At 34.5% G+C, this 23,223-nt stretch overlaps 1 protein-coding gene and 1 pseudogene across 2 annotated transcripts; both read left to right on the forward strand.

Annotated features, from left to right (window-relative positions):
- The first annotated feature begins 505 nt into the window (after positions 1 to 505).
- On the forward strand, positions 506 to 23,105 carry LOC115953387 (disease resistance protein RGA2-like). 2 transcript variants are annotated; one of them, XM_031071018.1, is made up of 4 exons: positions 506 to 927; positions 1,084 to 3,574; positions 4,146 to 4,219; positions 22,834 to 23,105. In XM_031071018.1, exons 1-2 carry the CDS (start codon positions 625 to 627, stop codon positions 3,571 to 3,573), a joined length of 2,793 nt encoding a protein of 930 aa, XP_030926878.1. In that variant the 5' UTR covers positions 506 to 624; the 3' UTR covers position 3,574; positions 4,146 to 4,219; positions 22,834 to 23,105. The 2 variants fall into 2 exon arrangements, with proteins under 2 accessions (XP_030926878.1, XP_030926877.1); XM_031071017.1 differs by having other exon boundaries at positions 506 to 3,574.
- Positions 13,183 to 15,146, forward strand: LOC115953204 (annotated as a pseudogene).
- Positions 23,106 to 23,223: the final 118 nt, after the last annotated feature.

A 23,223-nucleotide genomic window follows, 5' to 3' on the forward strand; every position in this document is an offset into this window, starting at 1 on the left:
ACAGGTAGTAAGGCCACAATTATTTTATAAATAAATTTACCTAAGAACTTTAAAAAAACTCAAAATTATATAAAGGAGTATAAAGATTAGTATTTCAAATTGTGACAACGATTGAAATATCCACATTTAATCTTGGCAATCCTTAGCAAAATATGAAGACTTTATATACATAACTTTGAATCACCCATAATTATTTTAATAGCTTTGGCAAAATTTATACTATAAATATTAGGACTTAGGACTGTGAAGTTGGACTCTACCAAAATGAAAAGAGAATATGGTCTCCCAAAATATATATATATATAGAGAGAGAGAGAGAGAGAGAGAGAGAGAGAGAGAGAGAGGGAATTACTCATAACATACAAACTATATCTGGTAACTTAGAAATATCTAATTTGGTGATCAGTGGTGATCAGTGTCTGCACATGCGTGGTACAGTACTCCGTCCCCACACGGCCACACCGTCCATCCGCGCGTAAAAGACTTTTTAAAGTCTCTCACCAAATCCAATAAAGTCTCTTTGCTTTGTGGTTTTCATGTTCTACACTTTACCATTCTTGCAACTAAGCACAGTCATTCATCTTCACATTCCATTGTCTTTGCTCTTTAGTCTTTACCAAGAACATGGCTGAAATTGGCTATGGCATCGCAGTGAAGGTCCTGGAGCTGCTCAGATCGGTTACTTTCCAAGAGATCAGCTCGGCATGGGGCGTCAAAAGTGATCTGACAAAGCTTGAGCGCACCGTCAAAGCCATCAAAGCTGTACTCTTGGACGCTGAGGAGAAGCAAGCAAGTGACCATAGGCTGGGTGTTTGGCTAGGGGAGCTCAAAGACGTTCTTAAAGATGCCGAGAATGTGCTGGATGAATTTCAGTACATAGTTCTGCAGAAGGAAGTCATGAAGAGAAATGGGAGCACTAGCAAAAAGGTGAGTCATTTATTTTCAAGTTCTAATCCACTAGCAGTCCGTTTTGAAATGGCACATAAAATCAAAGGTATTAGGAAAAGGGTAGATGAAATTGCCGCTGAGAAAGATAAATTCAATCTTGCTCAAGGACTTGAAGATAGAAAGTTAAATATGCAGGAAAGGAGGGAGATGACCCACTCTTTTGTTCGTCCTCGGAATGTCATTGGCAGGGATGATGCGAAAAAACAGATTCTAGATCTTTTGATGCAGCAAGATGCTGACAGAAATGTCAATGTAATTTCTATAGTTGGGATTGGAGGTTTGGGGAAGACCACACTTGCCAAGTTGGTGTTTGATGATAAACAGGTAGTTAGTCATTTTCAATTGAGAATGTGGGTGTGTGTGTCTGATGATTTTAATGTTACAAGGTTGACAAAAGAAATCCTTAAATCTGCAATTTTTAGGATTGATGAGAATTTCCTTGTGGATGGATTGCCAAATAGCTTAAAAGAACTTTTGAAAGATAAGAAAATTTTAGAGAATTTGGGTGTTGATGAATTGCAATGTCGACTAAGAGAACTTTTAAAAGATAAGAAGTTTCTACTTGTCTTGGATGACGTTTGGAATGACGAACGTAAAAAATGGATTGAATTGGAAGATTTGATACTTGGTGGTTGCAATGGAAGTAAAATCTTAGTAACAACACGTAATAGCTCTGTTGCTACGATTATGGACACTACTTCCACATACAATCTAAAGGGTCTACCTGAAGAGGACTGTGTGTCTTTATTTGTGAAATTGGCCTTTAAGGTAGGACAAGAAAATCAATATCCGAACCTCTTAAATATTGGAAGAGAAATTGTCAAAAAATGCAAGGGGGTTCCATTGGCAGTGAGCACTTTAGCTGGCCTACTTTATTCAAAAGTTGATGAGCATGAGTGGAAATCTATTAGAGATAATGAGATATGGCAAATAGAACAAAAGGAAGGTGACATCTTACCCGCATTGAAGCTCAGTTACAATCCATTGCCATTTCACTTGAAGCAATGTTTTGCATATTGTTCTGTTTATCCAAAGGATTTTGAATTCAATAATCTTCAATTGATTCAATTTTGGCTGGCACATGGAATTCTTCAATCCCCTGCCAATGAAAGCCAAGAGTTGGAAGATGTTGGTGACTTGTATATTAAAGAGTTGTTGTCGAGATCTTTCTTTCAAGATTTTAGTGATGAGGAATTGTTGTTTGCTTATACCTTTAAAATGCATGATCTGGTCCATGATCTTGCACTCTCAATTGCCCAAGGTGAGTGTTCAGTAGTGACCAAGAAGTCTATCCTTGCTGCAGAAGTTTGTCATTTGTCATTTTCAGAGAATGGGAAAGAAGTTACGACACAATTAGAGAAGTTGAGCAAAGTCCAGACTATTATTTTTAAAACAGAGCAACCTGCGTCCTTACTTGAAGCATGTATTGCAAGATTTAAGTACTTGAGGGTGCTTTGTCTAGACGATTCATCCTTTGAGGTGTTGCCAAGTTCCATTGGAAGTTTGATACATTTGAGATATCTTGACCTATCAAATAATTGCATAATCAAGCAACTTCCAAATTCTATTTGCAAGCTGCACAATTTGCAAACTTTACTGCTAGGTGGTTGTAGCAATCTTGAACGGTTGCCCAAAGATATAAGGGACATAATCAGCCTCAGGCATTTGTATGTTACAACAAAGCATACCTGCTTGTCGGAGAAGGCAGTAGGTTGCTTGGATTCTCTTCGATTTTTGTTTATAGATGAATGTGACAATCTAAAATGTCTGTTTGAAGGGACGGAGGGGCGCCTCACCAATCTTCGAACATTGTTTGTTGTAGAATGTCCAAGTTTGACCACTTTGTCACTCAGTATCAAATACCTAACTGCCCTAGAGCACCTGTTCATTGGGCATTGTAAAGAGCTTAGTTTGACGGATAAAGAAGAAAATCAAGATCTCAAGTTAAGCCTCCGATGGTTGATGATTGGGAAGTTACCTAAGTTGGAGGTTTTGCCCCAGTGGCTCCAAGCATCTGCCAACACTTTACAGCACTTAGAGATTGAAGATTGTTATAATTTCACCGCTTTGCCTGAGTGGCTACCACATCTGAAATCTCTTCAGAAACTTAGAATTAAAGATTGCCCTGTTTTCTCATCTTTCCCGAAGGGGATGCAAGATCTCACTGCACTAAGAGAAATTCGGATTCAGAATTGTGAAGAGCTTATTTTGACGAATAAAGAAGAGAATCAAAATATCAAGTCAAGCCTCCGATTGTTGAAGATTGAGAATTTACCTAAGTTGGAGGTTTTGCCCCATTGGCTCAAAGAATCTGCCAACACTTTACAGCACCTAGAGATTGAAGATTGTTGTAATTTCACCGCTTTGCCTGAGTGGCTGCCACATCTGAAATCACTTCATACACTTAGAATTAAAGATTGCCCTGTGTTCTCATCTCTCCCAGAAGGGATGCAAGATCTCACTGCACTAAGAGAATTTCAGATTGAAAATTGTCCTAAGTTGAGTAGAAAGTGCAGAGAAGAAGTTAGGCACAAGATTGCTCATGTACCAAACATTGATTTCGATGAGTATTTCGAAAGAGAGAGATGGCGACATCAGCGTATATTTAGAAGGAGAAGTTTTTGAGGTAAGGGCATATATGTCTTCGTGTTATTTTTGTACTATTATAGTCTCCATCTCTACTCTCTCTACTGATTTAAATTAATCCTAAAGCTGGTTATGATTCTTAATGAACCCAAACCCCTTTTTTCTTTTTTTTTTCTTTTTAAATAAAAAAAGTCAAAGCCCTCTTTGTTCAAATTAGATTTAAAGTAAACTAAAACCAAAAATATCTTTTTGCATGAAATTGAATTTCCAAAAGTAAAGTGATCTTCTAAATCTTTATTTTTTTCCCACCCCTTCAGACCTTTCCCAGCACCAAAAAAAAAAAAAAAAAAAAAAAAAAAAAAAAAAAAAATCAAAAAACAAAAAAACAAAGGGAAAAAAATAGAGAAAAAGAGATTAATCCTATTTAATTAATTGAGGAATTTTATCTTGTTTGTGTAACATTGTGTTTCTAAGCAAGGTATTGGCACCCAAACACTTGAATGAACATAATAATTATTTATTTATTTATTTATCTTTTGTAAATACATTTTTCCTTGTAGTATTGTTCTTGTAAGTTGCTTATATACTATATATTGCAAATTTTGTTTCAGGAGTTCAACACAAGTCACAATCAATAGAGTCTAAATGTTGCTCAATTCAAAGTCACATGTTCCTTCCATAATTCGTAAGCATTTCTTCATTGCAATTTGTATTACCACATATAAATAAATAAATATTTCTGTTATTTAATTTGCTTGTAAGTGATGTAAATGAATAAAAATTTATGTTATTGTAATTTGTACTAAATGATGTCAATAAATAAACATATATGTCATTTTAATTCAAAGTAAGAGATGTAAATAAATAAGAAGTGATGTATATACTCCCTTGACTACATTCTTGTGTATAAAGTTGAGAGATCCATGGATTTGTGTGTGCAAATATTCGTTCTTATATTTATATTTTATGATTCTTCTTTGTAAGCATGAAGCACCATGTGTAATAACATGCTTAATTAATCAGACCATATGATGTGTAATTGCCATTGAAGGGAGTGATATTTGTATTTGGAATTATAAAGTTTCATTTCCATATAAAGCTCTTTCTAACTTAAACCAAAATTATAAATGATACATTAAGATTAATTTTAGAAAAAAATTGACACTAGTAATTAGGGGAAATTATTAGGTAGTCCTGTCCATTAACTCGTTTGCAAATTTTAAAATTTCATTTGGGAATTGGGCGGGTCAGTGAGAGATTTCAGAAGGTAAGGGGTTGTTTGGATGAGAGAGTTTTGAGTGATATGATTGTGTTTTCATCACTCATCATCCAAAATTTGTGGGACCCACAGAAAATTTTTTGTTTGGATACCATCACTCATATTTGGTCACCCGGTTTTGGTCATCCAATCCCTCAAAAAACTGAGTGATGAAGACCAAAAATGAAAACACAATTCAGCTGTTTTCATCACTCAAAACCGGTCACTCAGTGGCAAGCCCGTAAATTAGCTGAGACTGTGGGCCCCTTCACCAGTGCATTGTCACATCCATCACCAACGACTCCTTTCTCTCTTTCTTCTTTCTCCTTTCTCTCTTTTCTTCTTTCTCCAGCAGCATTCTTTCTCCTTTCTCCTTTCTCTCTTTCTTCTTTCTCCAGCAACATTTCTTACTCCTGTCCGAGCCAGAATCCGAGCCATATTTGAGGGCAACAAGGCCGAGCTCGTCATGTACGCGAACTGGCTCTTCAAAACCGACTCGAATCCACTAGACCGACGAGTAGTTTCCAAGCTCCTCCACCTCTGCTGCGCATCGGACTCCGCCGACTCGGCCGCCGCATTGCTCAACGGAGAGCTCGGAACTCTGCCGCTCGTCAACGAGTTCGATGACGAGACAGGCCTCTCGCCTCTCCACACGACGGCCAAGTCTCACTCAAAACGCTGTAGAACTCTACCGCTCACTTGATTTTTGAGACATGGGTGTGTGTGGTTTAGATTTGTGGTGTGGCTGTGGTGGGTTTAGATCTGAGATGTGGGTGGCTGTTATGGGTTCAGATTTGTGGTGTGGGTTTGGATTTGATTTGGGCATAAGGTTTGTATTTATGATTTGGGTATTTGTGGGTTTTGATTTGAACATGTGTGGGTACCTATGAGTTTATGTTTGTATTCATTTGTATTTGTATGTTTATGATGGTTTGGCCGTAGGTTTGGTATAGGATTGTTCTTGTTGATGTGTGTGTACATGAGAATGAAAGAGAAAGAGCATAGCTTCAGTGAGAGTAACAGGGCAATGGTGATTGAAGGGGAAGAGAATGAAATGAAGAGAGTGAAGGGGAGGCGGGTAGGCTAACAGAACTTAAGACATAGTGCTCAGTTATGGGGCCCACAAAAAGTAGAAAAAATTGAGTGAAGAGAAACTGAAAATATGTGCCAAACAGGTGGGGTAGGAAATTGGGGTTTTTTGAGTGATAAGTGATGAGTGATAAGTGATGAGTGATGGGTGATGAAAACTGAGTGATGAGTAATGAGTGACCATTTTTTTTAAACCAAACAAGGCCTAAAGCTTTCAAAATTCATTATTTTGAAAATTCTCTCTCTTTTTCTTTCTTTCTTTCATTCTTTTTTTTTTTTTTTTTTTTCTCTCTCTCTCTCTCTCTAATGGTCCATCTCCATGTTCATCATCATCACTATTTGCTACTGCTTTCTTCCACCACTACATTGGCAACACTTCTTCTCTATTTCTACTTCATCTGTTCCTGCCTAGGCCTACGGATATCTCATGGCTAGATGATAACTCTTTTAGTTTTTTTTGCTTGGTAAATCTGAACTCCTTTAGTTTTTTTTTTTTTCTTCCTTCTTAGCTCAATATTATCTGGGTCAAGTTCCTGTTGCCTTACTTTTCTTTTATATTAAATGGGTCAAGCCTTAATGGTGTTCCTTTAGTGGCACTTTGCTGGAATCTTAGGTTCTGTAATACATGAACATGGGTTTCAAATTAGATTTATAGTTTAACTTTATCGATTGTTGTATGAGTAATAGTTTTGTTTTTGTTTCCTAAAAAAAAAAAATGTTAGGAACAGAGAGCTTGGATAGTTGAATTCGAGGACAACTTATGCCTCCAAGAACAGAGAAGAGATAAGAACAGAGAATTAGAGAGAGAGAGAAAACATAGAATTGAAGAATTGGGAATTTGGAAATGATTTCTGATACCAGCTTCCTCCTTTCCAGGATTCTAATACTCTCTCAAGCCTCACTCTCTAACTGCCTAACGGCCAAGCCAGCTGTTAACCAGCTGCCAATATGCCAACAACTAACCATTATTTAACTAACTCTTATTTGGTAACATTACTAGTGGCAGCACCATCATCAGCTGCTCCTGCATGCCTCATCAGCAACTTGTACACGCCCCACACCAGCACCCCATATGCAGCATCACACGCCCCCCTCATGCAGCAACATACACATAGCTAATGCAGCAGCATACACATAGCTAACATCACCACACACCTCACCTACTTAGTAACATACTAACACATACTAACATATTCTAACAAAAAAAAAAAAGGTTTTAGTTTTATTTGGATTTGATTTGATTAGATAAAATCACTCATCTCACCCACCTCTCTAAACTAAAATAAAATCACCTCCTTGACTTCTAAGACCCAGCCTTTAGATGATAACTCTTTTAGTTTTTTTTGCTTGGTAAATTTGAACTCCTTTTTTTTTTTTTTTTTCCTTCTTAGCTCAATATTATCTGGGTCAAGTTCCTATTGCCTTACTTTTCTTTTATATTAAATGGGTCAAGCCTTAATGGTGTTCCTTTAGTGGCACTTTGCTGGAATCTTAGGTTCTATAATACATGAACATATCGATTGTTGTATGAGTAATAGTTTTGTTTTTGTTTCCTATAAAAAAGAAAAAAAAAGGTTTTAGTTTTTATTAGATTTGATTTGATTAGATAAAATCACTCATCTCACCCACCTCTCTAAACCAAAATAAAATCACCTCCTTGACTTTTTCTGAGACCTAGCCTTTATATCAAACTCTAGTAGTGTTGTTCATCTCATAATCTCACGCGTGGGGCATGGTTGAGAGAAGAACCCATCCAACCAAAGGCCTAGCACCACTGACACCCTCATCTCTCACCTGCGCCAACATCAGTTAGTTCAACAAATTTTTAGAAAAAACCTAAATAAGCTGTTTCTAAACGGACACTTAGTGTGCATTTGGGATTATTTAAGAAGACAATTTTGTTTACTATTCATGGGTCTCATTGCTCTTTTTGGTACTATTCATGAGTACTACTGTACTATTTCAACTATCTTTTAACTTTATCTACAATACTTTTAGCTTTTTTTCATATTTCATGCATGGAGGAGTCATCATCAATCAATCCCTATTCCAAATATTTTATTTACCTACCTTTTGAAAATATTATAGAAAAAAAGGGTCATCTAAATGGATCCTGAAAGTTCACTTGGTGTATAAAACACTAGTGAATGTTTAGACCTCTAATTTCCCAAAAAAAAAAAAAAAAGACACAAGCTTATACTCAAACAATAGATGTGCGGAATGATAAGTAAAAGCAATACCCAAATAAATAAACAACTCTAAACCATAATTAATCACAACACAGTAGTAATTAAAAGGCAAGAGTGAGGGTTAGAGAGATGCAAACACAAAGATAACACTGGCATGTGTTATCAAAGAGGAAACCGAAGAACTCGGTGAAAAACCTCTCTACCGCCCTCCAAGCGGTAAAATGATCCACTAAAGAATAAAGTTGGGATACACGAATAACAATAGACCTTCCAAGCCTAATCTACCCAATGTACCTAAGCCCTCCAAGCTTCTTGCTCCAACAAGGTTAACCCTAACCGTATCTTTTTTAGCTTTCCGGATCCCGCAATAAGCCCATTGCATCAACAAAATGAATTGGTCATCTCTGAACTGCTTCCCAAGTACCAAATAACTTTCTCACAGATATGAGTATGGTAAGATAAGGATTTGGCTAGTGAACCTCTCAAGGGCATGTCAATGGAGAGGGTGAGAGTAGAGGAATTTGGAGAATCAAATGTCTAAAATTGTGGATGAGTCAATCTTAGTTTTCTCTAGAGTTTTTCTCTCAAAATTCTCTCTGGAAACTCTCTACATTTCGTGGGTATAAGGGTATTTATAGTAGGGTACATGAGGAATGTGAAAAGTCATTTTTCTGCAAAACAGGGTGTTCTGGCGACTCACTCGTGACTAGGATGAGTCGCGAAATAACTGACTGGCCAGACTGTCCTTTTTTGTCCTATAGTGCTCTAGTTGTCGTGACCCTTTAGCTTCCTGCATGCTTCACGCGTGTGGCATTTTAGCAAGTCAACAGTCGTGAGTCACTCCTGAGATCCAATCACGAGAATCCTCTTGAATGCACACACACTTGAATTCTTCACATTTTCTCACACACAACCCTTACATGATTCCCACCTAAATATAGGGTATCTAATTGCTGAAATACAAGCAAATTTGGTATGAAATAAGCCAACACATGGTTGAATAAATTCAACCTTACAGATCCTATAGGATACAAATACTCTCACAACCGTTTATCAGTTCTCTGATCTTTTATCGCTCTCAAACTCTTATCATACAAATACAATTGAGGGCTTGGCCGCTTTGGCGTAATAAATATTGATCACAAATTGTTTGGTTCAGCAAACAACTCTAAAGTTTTAGGGTCCGTTTGGTTGGGGAGATGGAAAAGTGAGAGGATAGAAAATTATGGGAGGATGGAAAAGTAGAAAGATAGAAAAGATTTAGTTTTCCTCATTTATGTTTGGTTGGAAGGGTCGAAAAGTGGAAGGATAGAAAACTTATTTGTTTCGTTGAGAAGAAGAATGAGGGGATAGAAAATGAAGTTGATATAAATTTACAATTATGTTCTCATTAAATAAAACATTAAAAATAACACATTTTTTAGAAAAATAATTGTGTATGTGCAAGTGGATGAAGAAGGAAAAAAAAAAAAAAAAAAGCAACTGAACGTAGAAAGGAAGAAAGAAAGAAAGAAAGGGGGAAAAAAGAAGAAGAAGAAGCAACTAGACGTAGAAAAAGAAAAAGAAAAGAAGAAGCAACACAACGTGGATGAACTGAGCATCTTTGTCCCCCAGTTTTCTCCCCATTTTGGGGAGAAAACTTTTTGGTGGGTCTAGGGAGAAAACCCCCAAGCCCCATCTCAATTTTTTTTTCTCCATCTCTTAACTAAACACCAATAAAATATCCATCCACTCTTATTTTCTTTCATTTATTTTCCATCCACCCTATTTCACCTCTAAACAAACACACCCTTAGTGAGTGAAAAGCGGGGTGGAAGTGTTTAAAGCTTTAAAGCGAGCTTCATTTATGGTTTTAATTGGTAGATTAAATAAAAAATAAAAGGATCCGAGACAGTGAAGCATAGTTTTAGTATTAAAAAGTACCAAAAAATATAAGTGCTTGTGGGGTATAGGGGGCAAGGGTCGCAGTTCAAGTCTCCAGGAGAGAGCTTCACACACATATATACTTAGATTAAGTTAGAGTAGAAATTCTATCTTGTTAAAAAAAAAAAAAAAAAAAAAAAAAAAGTGAAAATTGGCTATCCATAAGTTCAATTGGGTCGGAGTGAAGGATTTTAAAAAAATAAAAAGAAAAGACTAAATTGTTAATGAAATCCCTAAAATTTAGGTTAATTTTGATTTTATCCTCTAAAATTTTGATATATTTCCCTACCAGTGGGTATCATTTCGATTAGCTCCCTTCCAATACACAATGTCTAATTGTTTGTTAAGTGCTAGATTGGCAACCCAACAACACCCTCTATATTTATATTTGTCTTGATTTTACACCCTTCATATTTGTTACTGTTTTTAGTTTGCACTCTTTACGTTGAAACTGTTTTGATTAATCTATTGCTTAATGGGCAGGCAGGCACCACACATTGTTGGAATTGAGCAAATCTAAACAATACTTAGTGTTCAGGGAATAGATCAAAATTTTGAAATTTCAACGGAGAAAATATTGCCCCAAACTTTAGAGGTATAATTTGCAATTTATTCTTAAAAAATAAAATAAAGAATTCAATCCAACTTAATCACCTTGAGAAATATCCACTTGTAATAGTTCTAAAAATGAACTTAATTCAACCAATATAGGTGAAGTTGAGTTATGTTAGAAGTTTCATTGGAGTGTGTCGGGGGTTATGGTTTGTGTGGAGGAAATCACTAAGAAGGATTCCAAAGGTTCCGAAACTACAGTAGAGGTTTGGCAAGTGGGTTGTTTGTAGGGGGTTCCGTAGAAAGTTTAGATTTCAAAGGTTTTGTGAGTCCTAACTATTTGTAACAGTTCTATTATTTTGAATTTTATAGGATTGTTTGTGTCCTCGGAGTGACATTTACTTTAAAGATGTTTTTCATCAATTTTCCACTTCATTACCAAAATTTATGTTACTTGATTGCTTAAAACATCGATTTAATAGTTCCTAAAAAAAACATCGATTTAATAAGGATGTATAGGCTCCATGAGAAGCCATAGAATCTAGCCTAGTTATAATCACCTCTCCACCCTCTATAAACAGCCTTGCTGTTCCATTATCCCACCTAATAAACTCAAATGACTTTTTCGTATCACACTATCACTTTCGTTATCCTAGGCACGTTGCTTTGAAAAATGAGGGCCATTCAGACAAGGGTGGTGTGAAACACTAATGCAATTCCTTTCTTTACATGAATACAAATGAAACATACTCAGCCCTTTAAGAAGGTCCCACAACCCACTACCAAAAAATGAGAGACCCACTACGAAGGTGCTTCCATCATTTTCAACAATGTCCCCACCATTGATACAAAAAAGAAGAGCATATTAGGTGAGCTTTTGACAATTCTTCACCTTCACCTGGAAATTGGCAAGGCTAGGGCAGGCAGAATAATAGATGCAATTTATGCAATTGGTTATGGCTCTCGAATAAAAGAAGACTCCATTTAAATATATATATGTGTGTAATATTTATCTATATATTTTAATTAAAAAAATATTTTAGTCTTTTTATTGGTCAGTAAAATGCATTAAAAAAGCCCTATTGTATCTTAAAATGCAAAATATTAAATAGAGAAAAAACAAAAATAGCCAAACTTTAGCTAATGAAATTAAATTTTAAGAGACAAATTCATTAACTCATTCTTAAAATATGTTAAAATTAAAATTAATACTAGACAAATTTATTAATAATGCAACATAATTATCTTGAAATATACTAAAATAGAGATTATAAATTTCTAAATCAAAAAAAAAAAAAAAAAAATCTCTCATCTTTCTATCTCTCTGCCTCTCTATCTATATTCTTTCCTTTCTTTTCTTCGTCTTGATTCTTGATCTTTTTCTATAAGCTCAGTCATTCATTTTAAGTTATATTTTTTAACCAACTTAATTGATAGGACAAGAATAACACGCTGAGTCTTAATTCTTGATCTTTTTCAATAAGCTCAGTCATTCATTTTAGGTTATATTTTTTAATCTACTTGATTGACAGGACAAGGTCAACATGTTGAGTTTGCTCTTACACTCGCACAATCTGCTCACACTCCACAGCACAAATGCCACTGCACAGTGACAATGCACACTGCATAAAATGACAGGACTTAGCACTGCACAGGCAAAGTGTAGTTGTTGAATATAGAATATTTTATAATCTAAAAAAGTGGCCCCCACCAACACAGCTACAAACTCCCTAATCCACCCACACGAGCCACACCCAATGTATACCCACTCAAATTAATATATTTTTTTATGCAATTTTTTACTTTATCAATTATTATTAACTATTATACCAATTAATAATTTGATGTATATTATAGGTCCGTTTGGATACAATTTATTTTGCTGAAAACTGAAAATTGAAAACTAAAAATACTAGCAAAATAATTTTTAAATATGTGAATAGTGTCGTGAGACCAATTTTTAATATTTTTCTCTGAATAAAATGGTTGTGGGTCTCATAAACAGTGTGTGAACAATATACTTGTCTCCGTTACAGTGAATCCATGTACATGAATAGTGCAATTACCGTTCATACGTGCTAAAAAAAAAAAAAAAAGAAACGGAAAACTAAAAACACAGATGTACAATAAGCCCAATCCAAACGACATATATATATATATATATATATAGTGTCTGCACATGCGCGGTACAGTGCTCCGTCCCCACACGGCCACACCGTCCGTCCACGAGTAAAAGACTTTTAAGGGGAAAAAATTGCCAAACAGTCTATTTTTGGGAAAACAATTAGGCGTGTGGCATGCGTTCAAAAGTTATTTAGTAAGTTGGATTCTTTTTGAAAGTTGAGTTTGGCAAACTCGATTTTGGACTAGAAAACGAACACTATAGTGGCGTTTTTTTGGTGCCTATAGCAGCGTTTATATAAAACGCCACTATAGGGTACCTATAGTGGCATTTTTCAAAAACGCCATTATAGTGTTCGTTTTCCAGTCCAAAGTCGAGTTTGCCAAACTCGACTTTCAAAAAGAGTCCAACTTACTAAATAACTTTGAACGCATGCCACGCGCCTAATTTTTTCCCAAAAATAGACTGTTTGGCAATTTTTCTCCTTTTAAAGTCTCTCACAAAATCCAATAGAAGTCTCTTTGTTTTGTTGTTTTCATGTTCTACACTTTACCATTCTTGCAACGAAGCACAGTCATTCATCTTCACATTCCATTGTCTCTGCACTTTAGTCTTTACCAAGAACATGGCTGAAATTGGCTATGGTATCGCAGTGAAGGTCCTGGAGCTGCTTGGATCCCGTACTTTCCAAGAGATCAGGTTGGCATGGGGCGTCAAAACTGATCTAACAAAGCTTGAGGGCACTGTCGAAGCCATCAAAGTCGTACTCTTGGATGCTGAGAAGAAGTAAGCAAGTGACCATAGGCTGAGTGTTTGGCTAGGGAAGCTCAAAGACGTTCTTAAAGATGCCAAGAATGTGCTGGATGAATTTCAGTACATAGTTCTGCAGAAGGAAGTCCTAAAGAGAAACGGGAGCACTAGCAAAAAGGTCAGTAATTTCATTTCAAGTTCTAACCCGCTTGCAGTTAGTTTTGAAATGGCACATAAAATCAAAGGTATTAGAAAGAGGGTAGATGAAATTGTAGCTGAGAAAGATAAGTTCAATCTTGCTCAAGGACTTGAAGATAGAAAGTTAAATATGCAGGAAAGGAGGGAGATGACCCACTCTGTTCATCCTCGGAATGTCATTGGTAGGGATGATGCCAAAAAACAAATTCTAGATCTTTTGATGCTGGAAGATGCTGGCAGAAATGTCAATGTAATTTCTATAGTTGGGATTGGAGGTCTGGGCAAGACCACACTTGCCAAGTTTGTGTATAACGATGAACAGGTAGTTGGCCATTTTCAATTGAGAATGTGGGTATGCGTATCTGAGGATTTTGATGTTATATGGGTGATAAAAGAAATCCTTAAATCTGCACTTGGTAAAATTGATGAGACTTTGAGTCTAGATTGGTTGCAAATTCGCTTAAGAGAACTTATAAAAGACAAGAAATTTCTTCTTGTCTTAGATGACGTTTGGAATGGAGATCGTAAAAAATGGATTGAATTGGAAAATTTGTTGGTTGGTGATTCTAAAGGAAGTAAAATCTTAGTGACAACACGGAATAGCTTTGTTGCTACTATTATGGGCACTACTACCACATACAATCTAAAAGGTCTACCCGAAGAGGACTGTATGTCTTTGTTTGTGAAATTGGCATTTAAGGTAGGACAAGAAAATCAATATCCAAACCTCTTAAATATTGGAAGAGAAATTGTCAAAAAATGTAAAGGGGTTCCATTGGCAGTGAGTACATTAGCTGGCCTACTTTATTCAAAAGTTGATGAACATAAGTGGAAATCTATTAGAGATAATGAGATATGGAATTTAGAATAAAAGGAAGGTGACATCTTACCCGCATTGAAGCTCAGTTACAATCAATTGTCATTTCACTTGAAGCAATGTTTTGCATATTGTTCTGTTTTTCCAAAGGATTACGTCTTCAATAATATTCGATTGATTCAATTTTGGTTGGCACATGGAATTCTTCAATCACCTAAGGATGAAAATGTAGAGTTGGAAGATGTTGGTGACTTGTATATCAAAGAGCTATTGTCGAGATCTTTCTTTCAAGATGTTGACCAAGAAGATATCTGGCTTTATACCTTTAAAATGCATGATCTGGTCCATGATCTTGCACTCTCAATTGCCAAAGGTGAGTGTTCAGTAGTGACCAAGAAGTCTACCCTTGCTACAGAAGTTTGTCATCTATCATTTTTGGAGAATGGGCAAGAAGTTACAACACAATTAGAGAAGTTGAGCAAAGTCCAGACTATTATTTTCCAGATAGAGCAACCTGCATCCTTACTTGAAGCCTGTATCGCAAGATTTAAGTACTTGCGGGTGCTTGATCTGAGCAATTCATCCTTTGATGTGTTGCCAAGTTCCATCGGAAGTTTGAAACATTTGAGATATCTTGACCTATCAGATAATCATCAAGCAACTTTCAGATTCCGTTTGCAAGCTGCACAGTTTGCAAACTTTACTGCTTACTGATTGCAGCAATCTTGAACGGTTGCCCAAAGGTATAAGGGACATAATCAGCCTCAGGCATTTGTATGTTGCAACAAAGCATGCCTGCTTGTCGGAGAAGGCAGTAGGTTGCTTGGATTCTCTTCGATTTTTGTTTATATGTGAATGTGACAATCTAAAATGTTTGTTTGAAGGGACGGAGGGGCGCCTCACCAATCTTCGAACATTGTTTGTTGTAGAATGTCCAAGTTTGACCACTTTGTCACTCAATATCAAACACCTAACTACCCTAGAGAATCTAATGATTGGGGATTGTGAAGAGCTTAGTTTGACGGATAAAGAAGAGAATCAAGCTATCAAGTTAAGCCTTTGATTGTTGATGATTGGGAAGTTACCTAAGTTGGAGGTTTTGCCCCAGTGGCTCCAAGCATCTGCCAACACTTAACAACACCTAGTGATTGAAGATTGTTGTAATTTCACTGCTTTGCCTAAGTGGCTGCCACATATGAAATCACTTCAGACACTTAGAATTAAAGATTGCCCTGTGTTCTCATCTCTCTCGGAGGGGATGCAAGATCTCACTTCACTAAGAGAAATTTAGATTCAGAATTGTGAAGAGCTTAGTTTGACGGATAAAGAAGAGAATCAAGCTATCAAGTTAAGCCTCTGATTGTTGATAATTGAGAATTTACCTAAGTTAGAGATTTTGCCCCAGTGGCTCCAAGCATCTGCCAACACTTTACAACACCTAGAGATTGAAAAATGTTGTAATTTCACCGCTTTGCCGGAGTGGCTGCCACATATGAAATCACTTCAGACACTTAGAATTAAATATTGCAGTGTGTTCTCATCTCTCCCAGAGGGGATGCAAGATCTCACTACACTAAGAGAATTTCAGATTTGGGTATGTCCTAAGTTGAGTAGAAAGTGCAGAGAAGAAGTTAGGCATAAGATTGCTCATGTACCAAACATTTATTTCGATGAGCTTCTCTTTGAGGATATATAGTGGAAGTTCATAAGAGAGAGATGACGACATCAGAGTATATCTACCAGGAGAAGATGATGAGGTAAGGTCATATATGTCTTCTTGTTATTTTTGTGCTATTATAGTCTCTATCTCTACTCTCTTAACTGATCTATATATTACTAAAAGCTGAAGCGTAGCATTTATTGTTGCTACGCTCCAGTTAAGCCACATCAGCGCCACGTCATCATTGGTTTTCTTATTTTATTTTTTATTTTTAGATTTACCGGTTGACATTCATTGAGCATCTCCTTAAATTCGGATGTTACTCTTATCTTCAACTTTATCATGTGTCCCTCCATTAACCAAGACTCTCCAATGCCGCTATTATATGGAATTCTAACAGTCACTAATAGGTTACAACCTCCTCACATCCTTTATTTGTTGTAACTTCTTCCATTTATTGGGTATGATATGACAATTCTATATATATATATATATATATATATATAGACACACACACACACAAATTTCAGCCAAGTGGCTACATAAATTTCAGCCACGTTAACATTTAAAAACACCAAACATTGTAACTTTTCAGGATTTTACGTTTTTAACTAACTGTTTTATTCAATACTTTTTAAATACACCTTTAAAGAATTAACTATAAACAGGTGTCTTTTCATTTGGTTGTTGATGTGAAACTTTTTGATTTCTAAATTCTACAAATAATATCACACGACTAAAAGCAAAAAAAATGCAAACTAACGCAACATTTTGCCTAGCTCTAGATAGTTTTAATTTTTATAGGTTTCATAGCATTTCTTCCTTCCAACAAAAACCACAAACACTTATCTCCTCCCTATCTTTGTACGTACTTCTCCTTTTCTCAGCCTCCCGCTGTACTTTATTTCCTACATAATAATTTTGAGACTTTAACTTCATAAAAGTTTTTCTCATTTTGCAGAAATCCTCAAAATCAAGCAAATTGTCAAAGCAAGCCCAAAAACCAAAGGTTAGATCCCTTCTCTCATTCTATAATTTAGTAATCTAATTTTAAATATCTTAAACCCAAACCAAAGATACAATGAATGGATAGAACAACTTTTAGCCTTCTTACCCTTCTGATTCTTTGAATGACGCAACAGGTTTTTCTAATTCATCTTACATGCATGTGAAGGATATGGGAGAGTAAGCGATTGACGAGGAAAACAAAGAGTCAAAGTCGAAGTTTCTGTTCTTTCTGAACTTTGAATTCCTCAGTCTCTACTCCACTCCCTTCCTCGACAACGATATTGCTCAAAACACCAACTCCTTCAAGATGGTCACTCTCTTTCTCTCCCTCCAACTAAATCCATTTTAGTATGAACTAGCCTCTGAGCACGCGCTCACGTGCATGCTCAGAAGCTCTTCTATTTTTTGGGTAAAGGTTAATTTAGAGCATATATTATAATTTGGGATTACCATATTTTCCAATCACAAAAATTTAGGGGTGTGTTAAAAAAAAAAATTCACCACACATAATACTCATCGCATCCCTAGATTTTTTTTTTTTTTTTAATATTTAGTTTTGTTTTTGGATAAACATGGGGTATTTTTTTTAAGGAAAAAACAGCAGCAACATGGGTTGTTTAACTTATTTTTCTATTTAAAAAATAATAATAATAATAAATGTATAATTACTTTGAAGAAGTGGGTTAGTAGAAGAGTGTTCCTATTTTGTAGGCAATGTTTTAATGCAAGTTAGACATGTATTTTTACCAGACTATCCTTTAGTTTCATCTCTACTTAAACCTAGGGATGTAGGGGTATTTTGGAATATAAAAAAATCTGGTTCAAACAGGGAAAGCCCCTTAAATAGTAGTATGGATGATATTAGATATCTGTGAACCGTTTTAACTTTTATTTAGTTTTACTAATTCGTGAATGTGTGAATTGCTTTTAGTTTGAGTATTGTTGGTTTCAAAAGCAAATTTGTATTATAAGAGTCTATTATAAACCTAAGAATTTTATAAATTGATTGGGTTTGTTAGTTCGTTTACTCATTAATTTTTTAATGTAATTCCTTACTATGATTTCGTAGCCGATAAAGCACATCTCAAGGTCCCTAAAAACTGAAACTTCTATTGAAGTTCTTGTGAATTAAATCTGAGTTTTGGAAAAAAGTTTGATTTCTTGACTGAATATTACTTAGTATTGGATTTGCATTTTAAATTTTTGTATGGTAGTTATTTTTATAGGTTGGTAGAATGGCAGGTGAGTCTGCAAAACCGAAATTAGAGCCCTTACAAAGGGGACTGCACCTTTGGATTTCACAAAGCATGGGTATGTGCCATTTAATATGTGGATTCTCTTTGGTCTCTTTTATTTTTCTTTTTGTTTGTTAGCCCACCATGAAGCTTAAATATAATTCAAATTATTGATATTGAGCCATACTTTTATTTTGTTGTTTTGTTGTGATTGTTTAATACCTAGAACGTGTTGCTTCTTTTTTTATTGCTATCCCATTTGGTTATACAAGTTGAACATCTGATATCTATGTTTTGAATATATCATATAGATACAGATCAGTGGAGATAAAAGATGATATCATATCCTTTTTATGTTTTGCTGATACAATGCATGCATATTCTTCAAAAATTTAGGTTCCAGTCTTCTCTTTACAAGCCATGACCTACCAATTCAAAACCTTTGTTGTGTATTATTGTGATTAACTTAGGTGAGCAACGATGAAATGAAGACATTATGGTTGTTGATTGTAACATCTATTTATTTTCCTTTTCAAGTGTTATGGAAACTAAGAATTAATTTTTCCAATGAAGCTTACAATTGTTTACCATAAACAGTCCATCTTGGCAAAGCTAATAACTTCCAAGTAATAAGGTCTAGCTTTGATTGCTATTGGACTCACAATGAAATTCTCTCAACCTGTTCTTTTTAATTATGTGGAATCACAAAAACAACAGAGCTTATACATTGATTGTTTAATCTATTAAGTTTTTTGTATGCTTTTTGGTCAGAATTTAGTTTACTTATGCCTTTTCTAAATGCATCAATATATGCATGACTTCCAGAATCTTTATTGCTTTATCCTAGAATTTGTTCTAGGTTATGGAGCCTGGATATGACTTTTTATTTCTATATTGCATTTTGATTTACTAGATATGCCTGTTGTGGGGAAATAACTTTTTGAAAAGATATAAACAGAGAGAAATTCCCATGTCATCGATGATGGAACTTATATAGCAATTGATATTTTTTTGAAGGTAAAGATTGCAATATCTATGTTATTTAGCCAAAAAAGAAAAAGAAAAAAAGATTATAATATCTATGATTTGAATTTATAAAAAACTTCTGGCTACTCATTCCATCATTGGTACTTTATTCTTAGTCTCTTTACATTCATAAATGTGGTGTTTACAAATTATTTGATTCCAAAAAAATTTGTCAATGGCAAACATTTAATAATTAGCAGTTAATGACCATTAGCTTATTTGGTTATTTGCTTATGTACTACTTTGAACAATTTTTAAGACTCTCATTTATAACTGTACTTCTGTCAACTTTCAACAAATAAAATTTTCTTAATTAAATTCATTAAAACCATTGTTCAAATTTTCTTTATATGTTTGTATGGTGTTTTCTATCAGAACACAGCTTGGGTTTTGAAAAAGGTTTTCAAATTGGCTTTTAGTGAGTGAATAGTTTTGTATTACTAAAATAATTTAATTTTCTATTTAATTATAGATTTTTTTTTCGAGGTTTGTTCAATGAATTGTATTTCTTCCTAATTTATCATATAATATTATATATTGTGGTACATGTTATATACTTAGTAGCTTTTCTATGCATCGCACGGGTTAGCGACTAGTTTAAATTAATCCTAAAGCTGGTTATGATTCTTAATGAACCCAAACCCCCTTTTTCTTTTTTTTTTCTTTTTCTTTTTCCTTTCCTTTTTTTTTAATAAAAAAAGTCAAAGCCCTCTTTGTCCAAATTAGATTTAAAGTAAACTAAAACCAAAAATATCTTTTTGCATGAAATTGAATTTCCAAAAGCAAAGTGGCCTTCTAAATCTTTATTTTTTGCCCGCCCCTTCGGACCTTCCCCAGCAAAAGAAGAAAAAATAAAAATAAAAATAAAAAACCAAAGGGAAAAAGTAGAGAAGAAGAGATTAATCCTATTTATTTAATTGAGGAATTTTATCTTGTTTGTGTAACATTGTGTTTCTAAGCAAGGTATTGGCAACCAAAAACTTGAATGAACACAATAAGTTTTTATTTATTTATTTATCTTTTGTAAATACATTTTTCCTAGTAGTATCGTTCTTGTAAGTTGCTTATATACTACATATTGCAAATTTCATTTCAGGAGTTCAACATAGGTCACAATCAATAGAGTCTAAATGTTGCTCAATTCAAAGTCACATGTTCCTTCCGTAATCCGTAAGCATTTCTTCATTGCAATTTGTATTAAAACATATAAATAAATAAATATTTATGTTATTTAATTTGCTTGTAAAAGTGATGTAAATGAATAAATATTTATGTTATTGTAATCTGTACTAAATAATGTCAATAAATAAACATATATGTCATTTTAATTCAAAGTAAGAGATGTAAATAAATAAGAAGTGATGTGTATACTCCCTTGACTATATTCTTGTGTATAAAGTTGAGAGATCCATGGTTTTGTGTGTGCAAACATTCGTTCTTATATTCATATTTTATGATTCTTCTTCGTAAGCATGAAGTACCATGTGTAATAACATGCTTAATTATTCATAACATATGATGTGTAATTGCCATTGAAGGGAGTGATATTTGTATTTGGAATTATAAAGTTTCATTTCCATATAAAGCTCCTTCTAACTTAAACCAAAATTATAGATGATACATTAAGATTAATTTTAGAAAAAAATTGACACTAGTAATTAGGGGAAATTATTACGTAGTCCCAACCAATAGAAAGAAGCCACATCATGAAAAATGAATGACATCAGCTTAGCTGCCACATCATTCTAACGCACCCATAGATTTTAACATCGTTAGTCCTGTCCGTTAACTCATTTGCAAATTTCAAAATTTCATTTGGGGATTGGATGGGTTGGTGAGAGGTTTCAGAAAGTAACATTTGATAACGTTGTTCTAGTAACGTTATTTGTATTTTTTGGAAATATGTGTGGGTGAAAAAATGTGTAAAAATGCGTGTAATGTTTAAAAACTAAAAACATGTGTTTAAACACATGTACCAAACAGCCCATAAAGCTTTCAAAATTCATTATTTTGAAAATTCTCTCATCTCTCTCTCTCTCTCTCTCTGTGATGGTCCATCTCCATGTTCATCATCATCACTATTTGCTATTGCTTTCTTCCACCACAGCATTGGCAACACTTCTTCTCTATTTCTACTTCATCTGTTCCTGCCCAAGCCTACGAATATCTCATGGCTAGATGATAACTCTTTTAGTTTTTTTACTTGGTAAATTCGAACTCTTTTTTTTTTTCCTTCTTAGCTCAAAATTATATAGGTCAAGTTCCTGTTGCCTTATTTTTCTTTTATATTAAATGGGTCAAGCCTTAATGGTGTTCCTTTAGTGGCACTTTGCTGGAATCTTAGGTTTTGTAATACATGAACATGGGTTTCAGATTAGATTTATAGTTTAACTTTATCGATTGTTAAATATGAGTAATAGTTTTGTTTTCATTTCCTATAAAAAAAAAAAAAAAAAAAAAAAAAAAAGTTTTAGTTTTTGTTAGATTTGATTTGATCAGATAACTTTTGAGAGTGGTTGGGATCAAAAATGCTTGATTTAGGCAAAGTGTCAATGTCCCAATTTTTATTATTATTATTTTTTGGTGGCATAGAAAGTTGTTTGTTGAAATGCCTCATAAAGTTATGGTTTGTCCAAACTTGTTATGGCTTTGTATCCATGTATATGTGGTTCTGCTGTTTTTATTTTTGTGAAATCCGGTGTTGAAGCTGTCTCTAAGTGTAACAAATTTGCTATGCAACAACTGCATTATTTTGTATCTTTTCTTTTTCAGTTATTCAGTCCATGACCTCAAAGTTTGATAGTGGAGTTAAAGTGTCATATAAGTATGCCATGGGCTTCAGCTGCTAAACTTGTAATAACTCTTTGACAGTTTTGATTACTTTGTTTCATGTATGATAGAAACTTAGGTGGACTTATTCTAAATTCATGTGCAAGTTTTTGGTAATTTCATTGTTACTTTTGCCTACTATGGATGCACATCCATCTCTTAGGAGATTTTGTAAGTCATGTCCAAGCAGAGTTCATTGTCACTCATGAGCTTATTTATGAACATCATAATTGACATTTTATAAAATTATTAGTATTATGCTTATTTTGAGGTCTATACGCAAACAATTAAGGGAAAATTTTGATTACAAGTATGAGAGATACTGATTGGCTTTCATTGGTTGCTCTATGTGGCTTTCTACTTTGGTGCTTATCTTAATCGAAATTAGAGGTTCACAATTCTAGAATCAATTACAACAAGAAGAACATGCACCATTAATGCATAAGCATCTTGATGCAGGAGCTCAACCAAAATAATTCTTAGGATTTATTTTTTAATTTTGTTCTTTTAGTTTCCTCTTTATTTTCCTGCATCACATATCTTGTTTAATTCCATTAGTGTTGATATGACATGATGTCACACAATATTTTTAGCAACCATGCACAGTTCTTTTTAATTGATGATTGTGAATTTTTACCTGCAGATAGGATTAGCATTGAAGCCCAAATTAGAACAATTGAAGTTGCCCTACAAATGACTATGGGAGAAAAAGTAAAGTTGCATGAGTTGAGGGGATTTATTTTTTATAGAATATTTAGGTTTATTTATCAAATACAATGATGAGGTCAATTTGGATGGGGAGACTTTTTTTTCCCCTGAAGTTTAACTCTCCAAACTCGCTTGTTAGTTTTATGAGTTTTTTAATTTTTTGAGCTCTTCTTTATATCATCATAATAGAGGGAAAAGATTGTATCATGTATGAGTTTTTTTTTTTTTTTTTTGAGCTCTTTTTTATCATGGTAGAGGGAAAGGAGATGTTGGTTGTAAACGACTTTAATAGAAATGAAGTGCAAAAATGTTGGTGAACCTCTTT

Source organism: Quercus lobata, chromosome 7 (assembly GCF_001633185.2).
Source record: "Quercus lobata isolate SW786 chromosome 7, ValleyOak3.0 Primary Assembly, whole genome shotgun sequence".
Lineage (NCBI taxonomy): Eukaryota > Viridiplantae > Streptophyta > Magnoliopsida > Fagales > Fagaceae > Quercus > Quercus lobata.

Excerpts from the sequence above, each read along its gene's own strand:
- LOC115953387 (XM_031071017.1), top strand. The coding sequence starts at position 625 with ATGGCTGAAATTGGCTATGGCATCGCAGTGAAGGTCCTGGAGCTGCTC.